Below are 14,771 nucleotides of genomic sequence, written 5' to 3'. Positions count from 1 at the left end.
ATTTTTCATTTTTAGTTTGTTGAGAAGGTGAATTATATTTCAGCTGAAACCAACCTCATATTACAGAAATAAATTCTGTTTGGTCACCATGTATTGTTTCACATACTGGACTTAACAATATTCAAAACAATTCTGAAAAAGAAAAACAAAGTTGGAGAATTCTAACTGATTTCAAAGTTGGAGAATTCTAACTATTCTAACTGATTTCAAGACTTACTATCAAGCTACAGTAATTAAGACTCGTTTGGCATAAGGATAGACATACAGGTCAATGGAAAAGAATAACGTCCAGAAATAGATTTATACATCTATAGTCAATTGGTTTTTGATAAAGGTGCCAAGGTAATGAAATGGAAGGAAAGACAGTCTTTTCAACAAATGCTGTTGGAATATTTCGATATCTATGTGGGAGAAAAAATGAATCTCTACTCTCACCTTGCACCATATACAAAAATTAACTCAAAATGAATCACAGACCTAGATCCAAGAGCTCAAACAATAAAATTTCTAGAAGAAAAATAGAAGAGAGTGTTTGTGACTTTCAATTAGGCAAAGATTTCATAATATATCAAAAGCATGACATTAAAAAATGGGCAAAAGATTTGGCAGATACTTCATCAAAGAAGCTATAAGAATGGCAAATAAGCACCTGAGAAGATGCTTAACATCCTTAGACATCAGAAAAATGCACAATGAAATACCACTACATACCAACCACGATGGCTACAATAAAGCAGCCTGATGATACCATATGCTGGTAAGGATGTGGAGCCACTTGAAATCTCACACATTGTTAGTGGGAATGCAAAAATGGTATATTTACTTTAAAAGAAATTGCCAAACTGTTTTCCATATATACTTATCGTATGACCCAGCAATCCCACTCCTAGGTATTTACCCAAGAGAAATGAAAACATATGTCTACAAAACTGAGGTATCCATATGCAAAATGTAAATGTTTACAGCAGCTTTATTCATATTGCTGCAAAACTGGAAATAATCCAAATGTCCATCAATTTATCAGATGAATAAATGTCCATCATTTATCAAATGGATAAATTATAGTACATAAATGAAATACTACTCAGCAATAAAGAACAAACTACATGGATGAACTTCGAAAGCATTATACTAAGTGAAAGAAGCCAGACGCAAAAGGCTACATATTGTAGGACTGCATTTATCTGACATTCTGGAAAAGACAAAACTACAGAGCAGAAATCGCATCAATGGTAAAAGGATGGGATGGAATGCAAAAGGCCACAGAAGAACTTTCTGGGGTAAAGGATGTTCTATATTTTGATTGTGGCAATGGTTCATGATTTTATACATCTGTCAAAGGAATTTTTATTGCCTATAAATTATACTTTAATAAACTTTCTCAACGGAAAGAGAGAAAACGGAGGGGAAAAGCACTATGCTATATTTAATCATAAGAAAGTATGAAGAAAAAATAAAGTAAAAGTAAAAGCACTTATTTCTTGTGAGCAAGGGAATAAAAAATAAAAATAAGACATATAATATTTGTCCTGCAGTAATCAGTCAACATGTGGGAAGTTCTCTGGGAGTTAAAGTTTTCACATTGTTATAGTGATCTGCAGTGGTTAACAGTATTTTATTATATGACTATAATAAAGTTACAGCTAGTCACATTTAAAATTAATCTTGTTTTACCCAATAAGTCGATTTGGGGAGTAGAATTAATCTTGTTTTTAATCCCTGTTGTCAGGAGCTACAGGAGTTAGCCACTAATCACATGACGCTGTATTTAAATTTAAATAAAAAATTCAGCTCATCAGTTAAACTAGCCATATTTTAAGTGCTCAATAGCCACATGTTGCTGGTGCCTACCATATGGGACAGTGCAGATAGAGAACACTTCCATTATCACAGATTGTTCTATTAGTGCTGTTCTAGGGTTGTTATTATTCTAAGATAATTTCTATCCTTCATTGATATCAGGTTATTTTAATTCAGCCTTTTAAAATTTTAAGGCTGAAAACAATCAAACATTTCATTTTATAAGCAAAGAAACAGGCACCAAGACCTGATTTTTTTTTGTAGATGTCTTTTCATCAGTTTACTTCAAAAATATGCAGATCTACTACGTATGTGGCACTGTGCTGAGCAATAGGAATTCAAGAAAAAAATAAGATTAAATTCCTCCTCCAAAGAACTCATAATCTAGGAGAGGGTAAAGATGCTCAGTGAGATCATCTCTAATGCACTCTGACGGAGTATGTTCAGGAAGCTAACCAAAAGTCAACTCATCTATTCTGGGGGTTCTGGGATGCCTCCTGGAAAAAAGTGAAACAAAGGATAACGACATTAGGCAGAGGAGGCAGCAGGGGAGTTTTGAGGCATAGAGCACAAAACTAAAGCACTGAAGAAAGACTACTAAGAGTTCCATATTTTTGGAATGGAATGTGAAGTATGAAAAGAAGAGTGAATACAGGCGACCCTGGAAAGTAAAAAGCAGGTGCCACATCATGGAAAGTTTGAAAAGAAGAGTGAATACAGGCGACCCTGGAAAGTAATAAGCAGGTGCCACATCATGCAAAGTTTATGTGTCATGCTAACATACTTGCAATTTTTATTCCCTTGGTGTTAAGAAGCCATGAAATGCAAGGGAATGAGAATGGTAAGATTTTAGATCTGTATAAATCACTTAGGAGGCTACCAGAGGAGATAGAAAAAGGAGTCAAGGAGAGGGATGTTTTGTCTAAAAATGGTTTTTAAAATAAAAGCAGGATATGAGAGCTTAAACAAGGGCAATGATAGCATGATAGACAGAAGGTACATTTGAGAAATATTTAGGGAGTAAGTTTGACAGGAGTTGGTGAGTTCAGTTTTAAATACTTGAATTTGAGGAACCAGTGAAATGCTTAGGTGAAGGTAGTTAGCTATATAAGTCTGAAACGCAGGGGAGAGGTCTGAGATGAAGACATGTATTTTGGGGTGGGTGTTAGTTTTAAACCATAAGGGTGTGTAGAAAAGTGCGCCCAAGATAAAACTCCAAGGAACAGCAACACTTAGAATGCTTCCCTAAGATAATCCATTGAAGGCAGGTGATTGAGAAGATATGGTCAGAGAAGAAAGGAGAGAATTTCAAGGAGAAAGTGGTTCATATCAAATGCAGCAGAAGTATTCAGGATGAAAACCGAAAAGATACACTTTAAATTTAGCAATCAGATCATCATTTGTGACATCTGAAAGAGCAACTTCAGTGGAATGATAGAGGGTTAAAGACCATAATGAGACGCAGTGAGGAGGTAAAAAGAGCAAGTGTAGACTACTCTCACAAAAATTAGGATGAGAACAACAGGAGGAACACAGAGCTCTATCCATAGAGGAGCTTGTTTTCCTATTTTTTAAAAGACAAAAGAGTCTTGACAGCATAGAGTGACAGAAAAAGCCTGCAGACAGGAAGGAACTGAAAACACAGGACAAAGAGCAGATATATGAGGGAGCCAGGTCTCATAATACTGTTACCAAGCATCTCTACCTGGATGTCTCATCCCATCTCAAACACCACAAGTCTAAGAGTCCACTCTGATCTCCCCCCTGCAATCTGATCTTTTCAACACAGTTTTCCATTTCAGTAAATGGCATTACCATGTTACCTGGTGCTTGAGTAAGAAGCTTAGAACTCCTCCTTGGACTCATCACTCCACACACACAGTCAATGCCATTTCAATGCTTCTCAAAACTGTCAACTTCTGTCTACCACTATCACCTTAGTTCAAGACATTATCATCTCTTACGTATACTATTACAAACAGGTTCTCAACTGGCCTCAATGCATTAGCCTTGCCTTCCTTTGATTAGTCTTCAAAGTGAGAATCAGATTGTCTAAATGTAATCATGTCATTTACTCCTCCGCTTAAAAATCTTTTAATGGTTTTCTATCTTTTATCTTCATATCGTCTATGTCAACTTATACCTGTCCAACTCTCTGGTCACCCTCCTTCTTGGCGCTCTCTCCCTCTCTCTGTTTTTTTTTTTTAAGACAGTGTCTCTCTCTGTTGCCCAAGCTGGAGTGCAGTGGTGTGATCTCAGCTCACTGCAACTTCTGCCTCCCGGGTTCAAGCGATTCTCGTGCCTCAGCCTTCCGAGTAGCTGGGACTACAGGCACATGCCACCATGCCAGGATAATTTTTTTGCATTTTTAGTAGAGACAGGGTTTCTCTGTTGGTCAGGCTGGTCTGGAACTCCTGACCTCAAGTGATCTACCCGCCTCGGCCTTCCACAATGCTGGGATTACAAGTGTGAGCCATTGCACCCAGCCCTTCTTGGCTCTCTCTATTCCAGCTGCACTGGCCTTTTCTCCTGGCATACTCTGTTCCCATCTTGGAGCTTAACTTCTCCTCATACTTATAATCTTGCCTTAAGTATCACAATACCAGAGAGGACTATGTTCCCCTATTGTACCTCTAGAGTTCCCTATCTATCTTCTTCAAGGCACATGTCAAAACTTTAACTCATTAATGACTTGTGCAATTATTTAACGCCTGTCTTTCTTACCAGACTGCAAACTTCTGGGGGATGCAGAGATGGTATGTGTCTTGTTTAATGTTATATTCTCCTGTGCCTGGAACACAGCAGACTGTTAACACAATTTGTTGAATGAAAAGAATAAATGAATAAAAGATTAACTTAGAGCAGGGAAAGGGACATTTCCTCTTGACACTGAAGGGAATAAAGTGAGGACTGGGCACAAATGTAGATAAGCTAAAAAAGTAATTATGGTGGCACTGAGATTAAGGAAGAAATGGGTGGTTTAGGTAATTCATGTCTTGTAGCCCCAATTTTCGTGCATTGGCAGAGTGCTGAGAGAAGGGGATAGTGTTTGATTAGATTATAGCTGAGGCTTGAAATAACCGCTGAAGGGAGAAGGAAGAGGAGAAAGAAACTTGATTAAGATTTGGTAAAAGACTGTTTTTGATAGTTGTGAGAGGACAACTCTACACAAAGGTAGAAACTGCAAGACAAAATCCTACTAAATCAAATGATTCAGAGAACGGATTTCTCTGTGAAAAGTCTAAATAATACCAACTTTATTCTTTCAAGAACATAAGAGTGGCTTGACTACTAAAACTTTGCTAGAAGTACTTATGTTATTAAAAATGACTTACAAAGAACATATTTGTAAGTAATTTGACTCTTTTAAAATCCCTGACATTTCCTTTTGTCAAGTTATTGTAAACAGAATTTTAATTACATAATTTGTTGGGAAAATTTTTTTTTTTTTCTTTTACAGGCAGCATACAGGTAAAGGTAGATAACCTGTTTTTTAGTAAATTACAACAAATTTCTTACTGGTGGGATCCAAATTAATATTCCATTGGCTTCCCTGGCCAGTAAGTAAGGTAAGGTATCAATTTCCACAAAAATCTCATCCAGTGTACAATTATTCTCCACATCCATCAGTATATCAGAGTAGAAATAGCTTTTGAACTAAACAGTTTTTGTTGCTTAATGGTAGCTAATAGTAGTTTCTCGGAGAAAATAAAATAATTCAATTCCAGACTCACGTTCCCACTCTCCCTCCAGGTGGTGCTATAGCTACAAGCGGAGAAGAATTAACAGCTTGAGCAAAGACAGTTGGCCCTATCATTGTTGTTGCTGCTGTTACTATTAAATAAAATAACTTTATCTGCCTTATTTCTTGGTATTCCCTCTTCCATACAGGCTCACATAATTCTTTGCTTTCTGACCGGCTGAGATTCTAGTATTGTGAGGCAAATAAGAAAATTCTCAGTAGAATGACCAGGAATAACTTCAGCAAGATTGTGATAGAAGACAAGTTATCTTATACTCTCCTTCAAGGCAGATGTCTGTCTTTTCTTTCAGGATCCCTACCATCTTCTTATCCCTGCCAAATGGTGCCACCACTCCCGCAGATCCCAAATCAGTGCTATCCTTCTAGGTCTCCATCATCTGTCAATGCATGCCTACAGACGCATTAGTCCAAAGTGTACTCCCATTGATGCAGGATTAGCTGCATTTTTAAAGGACCATTTTAATACAGAAAAATTCTTCAATGAACTATTAAGGGTATACTGATATTCAGGGGAGTGGGATCTTTTTACTCTGGCACAGAAATAAGTCACAGAAAGGGATAATAGCTATGCTACAAAAGGAAAGCTGCTATTATCTTAGTTCTTTCCCCCAGAGTGTTCCTAAGTACAAATCTGATAATGGGCTTCATTAATCAGTTCACATCAAAAGTCCTTAAAGGATAGCTATCTAACACCTGCCTATAAAAGTTTTGTTTCTAAGTCCCCAGCCCTCACTCCTAAATCCACTCAGCCCCCACCTCTCACAAATAAACGAATAAACGAAGAACTTAGTTCACCTCCTTGGAAAGGCCAAACCCTCTGACCTTAACCCTTAAAAACAGAGGTCAGCACAGCCCCATTTGAAGACCTTGAATCTCAAATTCAACATATCAAAACAAACCACCAGTAATTCACATGCATGAACCCAGACTTTGCAGAAGCATTAGAAATCACATGGCATAAACCTCTTGTTACAGATGAGGAAGATGAAACTCAGGAGCAGCGTTACTTGTCCACAGTCATACAACTGATTCATGGCAGAATTATTATTTCTACCACCCCACTGGCTCTCCTCACTTTATAAATGCAGGGTGAGGTCATGATATAATTCTGTACATTTTTCCTGGATAAACCACCAACCTAAAATAACTTGCTTGAAATTTATGCCAAGATGCCCTTCCCATTTCCCAGAATTCCTTAAACATTGATTTTATGAAGTTGTAGAATAATATTCTTTCATGTTCATGCACTGACTTCACAAAGTTAAGATTAGTAAAATATAGATTATAAAATATAGCTCATGACAAAGATATTAGAACTACTCTAAGGTCTTGTTTTACAAGTTCAGAAGGTTCTCAGTGTTTTTAATCCTCTACACAACAAGCTCCAGTGAATAAACAAATTCTAAAATTTCTTGAGTTGAGAAAATACTACTCTAACCTTTAACAAAATAGTTAGCTGAATAAGTGAAATAAGTTTATCATACGTACTTAAAGCTCTAGAATGATCCGGATTCCTTATTCCCTTTGCTCGTAACCTCTGAAGAAGAACTGTTGAGGACAACTGTTTTACAAGATACACTGCCATGGAATAGTTCTGGAAAAAAAAAAAAAAAAAGATGTAGAAAACAAACAACACATGTAAGTAAATAGTACATCTATTTTAATCTCACCATGATAGGGAAAGAAAACTAACACTTCTTAAAACACCTACTGTGTGTCAAGCACTGTCTTAGGTGTTTTCATGAACAGTAATTCATTTAATCCTGACCAAAAAGCTGCTGAGATGATCATAAACCTGTTTTTATGGATGAGGATACTGAAGTACAGAGAAGTAAAAGAACTTGCCCTAATTTTGCAATTTTCAAGTAACAAACCTAGAATTTAAACCCAGGTCTGTCCTGGATTTAATATTACCTATACTTGAAGCTAATGAATTTAAAGGCACTTACATGAAAGAATACTGTTAAGACTAAGTATAAGCCAAAGACAATAAGGTGTCAAAGCTATAAACCATATTTGGTAGGTAACAGATATATCTAAAATAGTATCTTTTTTTTTTTAAATTACAAATGAGATGGGCTTCCTAATTTATACCTTTTAACCTTTCTCTATGCCTTCAATTAGTTCTTGAAAAGATTATACTTGGGCCATTATCACAACAAGCAGAGGGACTATTAAAGAAGGTTTTCAAAGAGAAGCTGCTGGTTTGGCAAATGAACAGATGAATATCCATTACCAGCAGACAGACTACCCAGAGATGACAGAGGTAGAAGGGAACCAAAAAAAAAAACAAAAACAAAAAAAAACCAAAACCAAAAAAAACCAGTTAATCAACAAGCTAAGACTAAGCGAAGGTACATGGTTGGATAAGAGAAAGAAAAGACGGCTGAGGTTCACGAAGGGTAGGAAGGAGATCTAAATGAGAAGGATTGACTTTCTATTTGGTGCTGGGATCAAGAGGAAGATCAAGAGACTTGAAAAGAAGTAAAAGGAAAATAATTGCTGCCATCTTGTATTTTATAGCTACACACATTTTTCAAAGCATTCTTAACATACCCTGCCTACTTCATTTAAACTTTGCAGAAGGCCTATTAAGACATAGGTAGGATAGGTATTTTTCTAAGTGAAGGGCTGATGAAACTGAGGCACAAAAAGATTATGCAATCTGCTCATGATTAGGCAATTGCTTGATGACAGAGCAGACACTAGAAACCAAAGGAAAAGGGTGGGAATATTAAGACATGGAACTTAATGCACTCCCCTCTTTTGACAGAAAATATATTACAATACTCTCTGGAAGGTCATATTTTTATTTAAAGTTCGGAAAGCTATGTGTGTTTACATGCTACATATTTTCTGAGAGGGAGGAAAAAGAAGTGTCAAAAAAGCTATTTACCTTCATTAATAAATTTCACATTAATGAGGAACAAGTAACATTAAAATTTTCCCAGCCAGGAGCAGTGGCTCATGACTGTAATCCCAGCACTTTGGGAGGCTGAGGCAGGCGGGTCACGAGGTCAGGAGATCGGGACCATCCTGGCTAACGTGGTAAAACCCCGTCTCTACTAAAAACACAAAAAACTAGCCGGGTGTGGTGGCACGCGCCTGTAGTCCCAGCTACTTGGGAGCCTGGGGCAGGAGAATGGCGTGAGCCTGGGAGGCGGAGCTTGCAGTGAGCCAAGATGGCGGCACTGCAGTCCAGCCTGAGTGACAGAGCAAGACTCTGTCTCCACCCAAAAAAAAAAAAATTTCCTAAATTTTAGAGCATACAACATACTAATCTGATATAGCATTAACAAGCTTTGTTTATTTATTTATTTAATTTGAGACAGAGTCTTGCTCTGTCACCCAGGCTGGAGTGCAGTGGCGCAATCTCGGCTCCCTGCAACCTCCACCTCCCGGGTTCGAGTGATTCTCCTGCCTCAGCCTCCCAAGTAGCTGGGACTACAAGTGTGTACCACCATATCTAGCTAATTTTTGTGTTTTTTTTTTTTTTTTTTTTTTTTTTTAGTAGAGATGGGGTTTCACCATGTTGGCTAGGCTGGTCTCGAACTCCTGACCTCAAGTGATCCGCCTGCCTCAGCCTCCCAAAGTCCTGGGATTACAGGCATGAGTCACCAGGCCCAACTGAAAAGCTTCTTTTAGAAAAAAATCTTATTCACCATTATTATTTACTTGCTTAATGCTTCAAGTATGATAGAAACTGGAGAAATGCTAATTAACAATGTGAAACTATGTATTGACAACTTGAATCTTCAGAACTTGGAATTACCCTAAGGCTTTATATAAATATTTAAGAAGAGATCAAGCAGAAACTGCAACAAGTTCAGTGAAAAGGTATGCTCACTCTAGTTGAAACATGTACCCAAATAGAAAAATAAAATAAAATAAAGTAAAAGCAGCAAAAAGAATGCGGTATTAACAAATGCCACTTGTACTGGTAATATAAAATGAAATTTTTACATCATATGAAAGAGGTTCAGCAGCAAAAAAAAAAAACCCACCAAAGCTTAATAGTGACAGAGATTCTTTTCTAGGTAGACAGTATTTTATTGTTCCTGCTAATCCTTCAAATACTAATTCCAACTACTGATATATATTATATTATATTATACTGATATTTTTGTCTATTGCTTTTTCAAAAGTCTTAAAAATTATTTGTCAAGTTCACGAGATACTTTCTCTATAACTGAAATATACTCTATTCATTATGTGCCCCTTACACTAGTACAAGTTGAGTATCCCTGATCCGAAATGCTTGGGACTATAAGTATTTTGGACTCCGAATTTTTTTTTTCTTCCAGATTTTGGAATATCTGCATTATACTTACCAGTTCAGCATCCCTAATCTGAAAATCTGAAGTCTGAAATGCTCAAACAAGTATCTCCTTTGAGCATCCTGTTTTGAATTTTAGAACATCTTGGGTTTCAGATTTTCAGATTAGGAATACTCAACTTACATCTAAATAATTTCTCTACAAATAATGAGAGTTTAATAAATGCTAAAAGCAGTGATTACCCTGAGGTAGAGCAAGAAGTTACAATATAACTCACTTATTTCTTTCAGGCGCTATACTAGCTCTCCTATTTATTTCATTTGAAAAGACATAGTTGCAACATTTCTCACTGGCAACTAATTACACAAAAGTATCTGCAAAATAGTAAGATATTCTACATGAACTATTCAGAATATCTTCACAAGCTGAATTAAAACAGTAATTTTAAAACAATCTATTAAGTTATTTTCTGGGCTTTGGAAAATAATGCTGATTTAGTGTTTTACTTCCCCAGAAAAATGTCTTCAAATCTTTGTAGTTGAAAGCCTTCCTATGGAAGAGTATATCCCCCTCTCCTCTGGTGCTTTTTATCAGTAGCCATATTCCCCTCCTCTCCTACAGTTTCAGACTTCTTTCCTATTTCACCAAAAACACTCCCCTTCTTCCTTGGTGAGCTATTCTTTTCATACACAAAAACAAAACATTTTCAAAACTTTCCTCAAAAAGGAAGAAAAAGGGAACTCCAAGGTACACTAGAAATAAAATATTTAAAAGGATTTTAAAAACCTAATGGTGACATATGAGTTAAAGGAAAAAAAATATAACCCTGAGAGATGTCAAAAAGAATTTTGATATAATTCAAAATCCATTTCTAAAAAAAAAATCCAGTAAGAGAAATATAGAAATACATCATTGATATAATAAGGTTCTATCAAAATTAATAGCAACATTATAATAATGTTGTAACAGTAGCAGTATTCTCATTAACATAAGGAGGAAGTCAAATATGCCCACTAGTGCCTGCATTGTTTAACGCTGTTTACAAAGTTCTAGGTAGTAGAACAAGAAATAAATGACAAAAGTATTAGGGTAATATAATTTATATGACATACCTCAAACTCAAAACTGTCAAAATAGAAATACCAATAAATCATCTAAAAAGCTAATAGAACCAATATATGAATTTAGCTATGAAATAAGTATTAAAAATAAGTAGTTTTTAAGTAAACCAACAATAAATAAATTCTTTGAAAATATAAAGATCTCTTTTTATAATAGCAGTAATAACAACAACCAACATAGGAATTAGCAAAAAATATGCAGGAATTGTAGGAAACCTATTAAATTGCTGAGGAACATAAAAGAAGATTTGAAAATACAGTTCCTAGAATGGTTATATTAAATATTGTAAATAAATTCTCCCTAACTTAATCTATAACTTTAAAGAAATCTCATCCAAATTCTCAGAAAGATGTGCACATGGGGTACAGGAGGGGGGAAAAGAAATATGATAAAGTAATTCTACTTTAACTGGAAGAAAGAATGTTAAAAAAAAAAAAAAAAAAAGGTAATGCAGGAGAATCAATGTCAGCCCTGCCAGTTGTGGTTCCAATAACTACCAATATGCAGATGACTCACACATTTTTTCCCTCTAGCTCAAATGTATCCTTTAAGCCTATCTGCCCCACTGCCTATTCAGGATGTCTCACAGGCATTTCAAACTCAAAAGTTTCAAAAGTAAATTCATAATTTTCCTCCATCTTGTCCTCCAATGCCCATTCTTCAAAGTAAAACAAAACAAAACAAACAAAACAAAACACACCCACACTCAGTCCTTTTCCAGTGATTCCTCTATCTCAGCAGCAATATCATTCGCCTAGCTACCCACCCAGAAACCAAGGACTCATCAGTCACATCTCCCTTTCTCTTAGCCCTCGACTTTCAATTCATCACTCAATCCTGCAGATGCCCCTACTTACCTCCATTTCTATTGCCACCACTCTAGACAAAGATACTATTTCACTAATACTTCCACAAGAGCTGGCTCCTAAGAGATGTCCTTCTGCACGATTCTGGCCTCCATTTAAACTATTTACCACTCCAAAGAGTGATCTTTTCCAAAAAGAAATACAGCACTATAAACTTTCTGCTTAACAAGAGAAAATCCTGGCCAGGCACAGTGGCTCATGCCTGTAATCCCAGCACTTTGGGAGGCCACAGCAGGTGGATCACAAGGTCAGGAGTTCAAGACCAGCCTGGCCAAGATGGTGAAACCCCGTCTCTACTAAAAATACAACAATTAGCCAGGTTCGGTGGCAGGCGCCTGTAATCCCAGCTACTCAGGAGGCTGTGGCAGGAGAATCGCTTGAACCCAGGGGATGGAGGTTGCAATGAGCCGAGATCGTGCCACTGTACTCCAGCCTGGGCAAGAGTGAGACTCTGTCTCAAAAAAAGAAAAAGAAAATCCTTAACTTTAACATTACCTACAATGCCCTGAATGGTTTAGTCCTATCTTACCCCTCTAGCCACATCTCATATACCACTCTTCCCCCATTCTCTGCACTCTAGTCAGTGAAGCCCTCTCAGCTTCTTGTAAAAACCAGGCTCACTCCTACCACTGGGCTGTTGTGTGGGTAGTTTCCTCTAAACCTTTCACCTGATTCCAACTCTCTTCTCAGCTCTTGGCTCAGTCACTACTTCCTCAGGGAAGCCCTCCCTGACTGCTCTCTCTCGTTCAAAGTGCCCTTTGATACACTGTAAAATAAATCACCATGTGCTTCTCTTTTATAGTACTTATAAGTAAGTTCACATTCTTTGTATGTGTCCACCAGGCCCCTACATCACAGGCCTCATGAAAATGAACTTTTTTCCCTCCCTATGGTACTGCCAGTTTTGAGTATAGTAGATGGCACATGGTAAGCATTCAATAAATTTCAAATGAACTGGTGGATACATATGAGTTCATATGATGAAAACTGTCCCAAAAAAAGAATGTTAGACTAAGAAACAATATAGAAAAAGATCAGAAACACACTCAGGATATGTAAAAATTAAATATATAACAATGGTGGCTTCAAAATCAACATTTATTTAGTTAGTGTTAGAACCAGCTATTTAAAAAGTGAAAGAAAGCAATTTTTACCTCACATCACACATATATTTAATATGAACTAAATATTTAAAGGTAAAATATGAAACCTTAGAAGTCTAGAAGAAAATAAACAAATAATTCCACAGCTTGGGAAGGGCAGATAGGCAAAGCATGATGGAGACGAGAAAAGACTATATAAAGGAAATAACTGGTTAGGTTTTGGCTACACAAAAACTTTGTGTGGCCAATATTAAATAATATTAATAATATTCTGCATATTAAATAATAACATAAAAATAAAAGGCCAACAAACTGGAAACAAATATTTGTAACATGAAACAGAGAGTTAAGTTTTACTATATGAAGATCTCATAATCAATAACAAAAACAGCAATAGAGAAACAGACACGGATACAGTTTTAAAATGTAATCACAAATATAAAACATATTCAATCTCAGTTAATAATGAAAAAAGTACTAATTAAAACACAGTGGTAGCATTATTTACCTAATAGAATTGGTAAAAATTTCAAAGAAGATAATAGTGTTAACGAGCACACAAATAACACTGAAAGTCAGAGAATAAATTTGTACAACATCTTTGGAGAAGGTAATCTGTCAATGTACACAAAATTTCTTAAAATTCTGTATGCTGTTTGACTCAGCAATCCCACTTCTGAGAATTTACTCTAAGGAAATTATCATATATGCATGCAAAGTTATAGCTACTAAGATGGTCTTCAAAATGTTCTTTGACATACCAATGAATCAATCAATAAATCAAGTAACATGCTCAATAGTAGGTAACAGGCAAATTTATGGCATACTCATATTGGAATATGATATCATCACTTAAAATAATGCAGAAGAACATGTGATGATACAGGAGGACATTTATGATCAATTGTAGAATAAAAGGGCCAGGTTATAAAACACTGGATACTTCATAATCCCATTTTTCAAATGGAAACATGTTGAAAATTCATTGTGAGACAAAAATAAATCCTTTTGCAGCTCATTTTACATAATTTACATATAAATTCAGGTAGGCATGGTGATTAACCCCTCCTTATAATACAAAAATCTGGTAGAAACAAAAATTTACTTACTCTTCCAATTTCTGCAGTCCAAGAAACAACAATCGTGTTTGGTACTGTTGTGGACAGTCGGACAAGTGAGGTGATATTAATTGGTCGGCTGGGTCGCTTTGGTTCCACGCCATTTTTTGTAGGTGGAAGGTAACCCTAAAAATGAAATATAATTTATTTATACTTATTATTTCCACAATCATTTTGACTTCCATTCCTTAAGAAAAAACCCCCTACAAACTGCATACTAGAAAATATGAATGTTTTCATTAAAAAGTAGAGAAGCAAACATTTACAAGTTTCTTGTGTTATTATTTTTCCAAACAACCTTATACTCTCCTTATAGTAAACCTGAGAAAACTATTAGTGATGAAAATTCAAAATCTCTTAAATTTAAAAATCAGGATGAATTCATAACAAGCTTAGATAGGTATATGAGTTGTATTTCAAGGGCACCAAAAACAGTCCTGACCCTTACCCTCCTGTTTAAGACACAGCATTCTTCAAATCTCCATTCTACCATAGGCTTATAGACTCACATGAAGACAGCTGAGATTTTGTTGAAAAAACTTTGCCCCAAAATCCAGTACAACACTAAAGCTACCACACCCAACTCCAAATCCTATGTCCCCAAAGCTAATGTCACTGCTGCTAACTGTACATAGTTGGTACAAGTGTTTCACCCAGTCAATGAATATATATCCAAAATAAAAATGTTTTCTTAAGGAAAAACTATGATTTAACAACAGCTG

General features: G+C 36.0%; 1 protein-coding gene across 3 annotated transcripts in view; it reads right to left on the bottom strand.

Moving 5' to 3' along the window:
- The window catches only part of PIAS1 (protein inhibitor of activated STAT 1), a 129,795-nt gene that overhangs the window by 27,342 nt on the left and 87,682 nt on the right, over positions 1-14,771 (bottom strand). For all 3 annotated transcript variants that reach the window (XM_054451157.2, XM_054451161.2, XM_054451160.2), the window contains exons 6-7: positions 14,041-14,175; positions 7,052-7,157 (exon numbers count right to left, since the gene is read on the bottom strand). In XM_054451157.2, coding sequence (XP_054307132.1) covers positions 7,052-7,157; positions 14,041-14,175 — 241 coding nt within the window. The remainder of the gene's footprint in view (positions 1-7,051; positions 7,158-14,040; positions 14,176-14,771) is intronic.

Source organism: Pongo pygmaeus, chromosome 16, assembly GCF_028885625.2.
Source record: "Pongo pygmaeus isolate AG05252 chromosome 16, NHGRI_mPonPyg2-v2.0_pri, whole genome shotgun sequence".
NCBI classification, from domain to species: Eukaryota; Metazoa; Chordata; class Mammalia; order Primates; family Hominidae; genus Pongo; species Pongo pygmaeus.
Note: the sequence above shows the minus strand (reverse complement) of the source record. Positions and strands in the feature narration are given on the sequence as shown.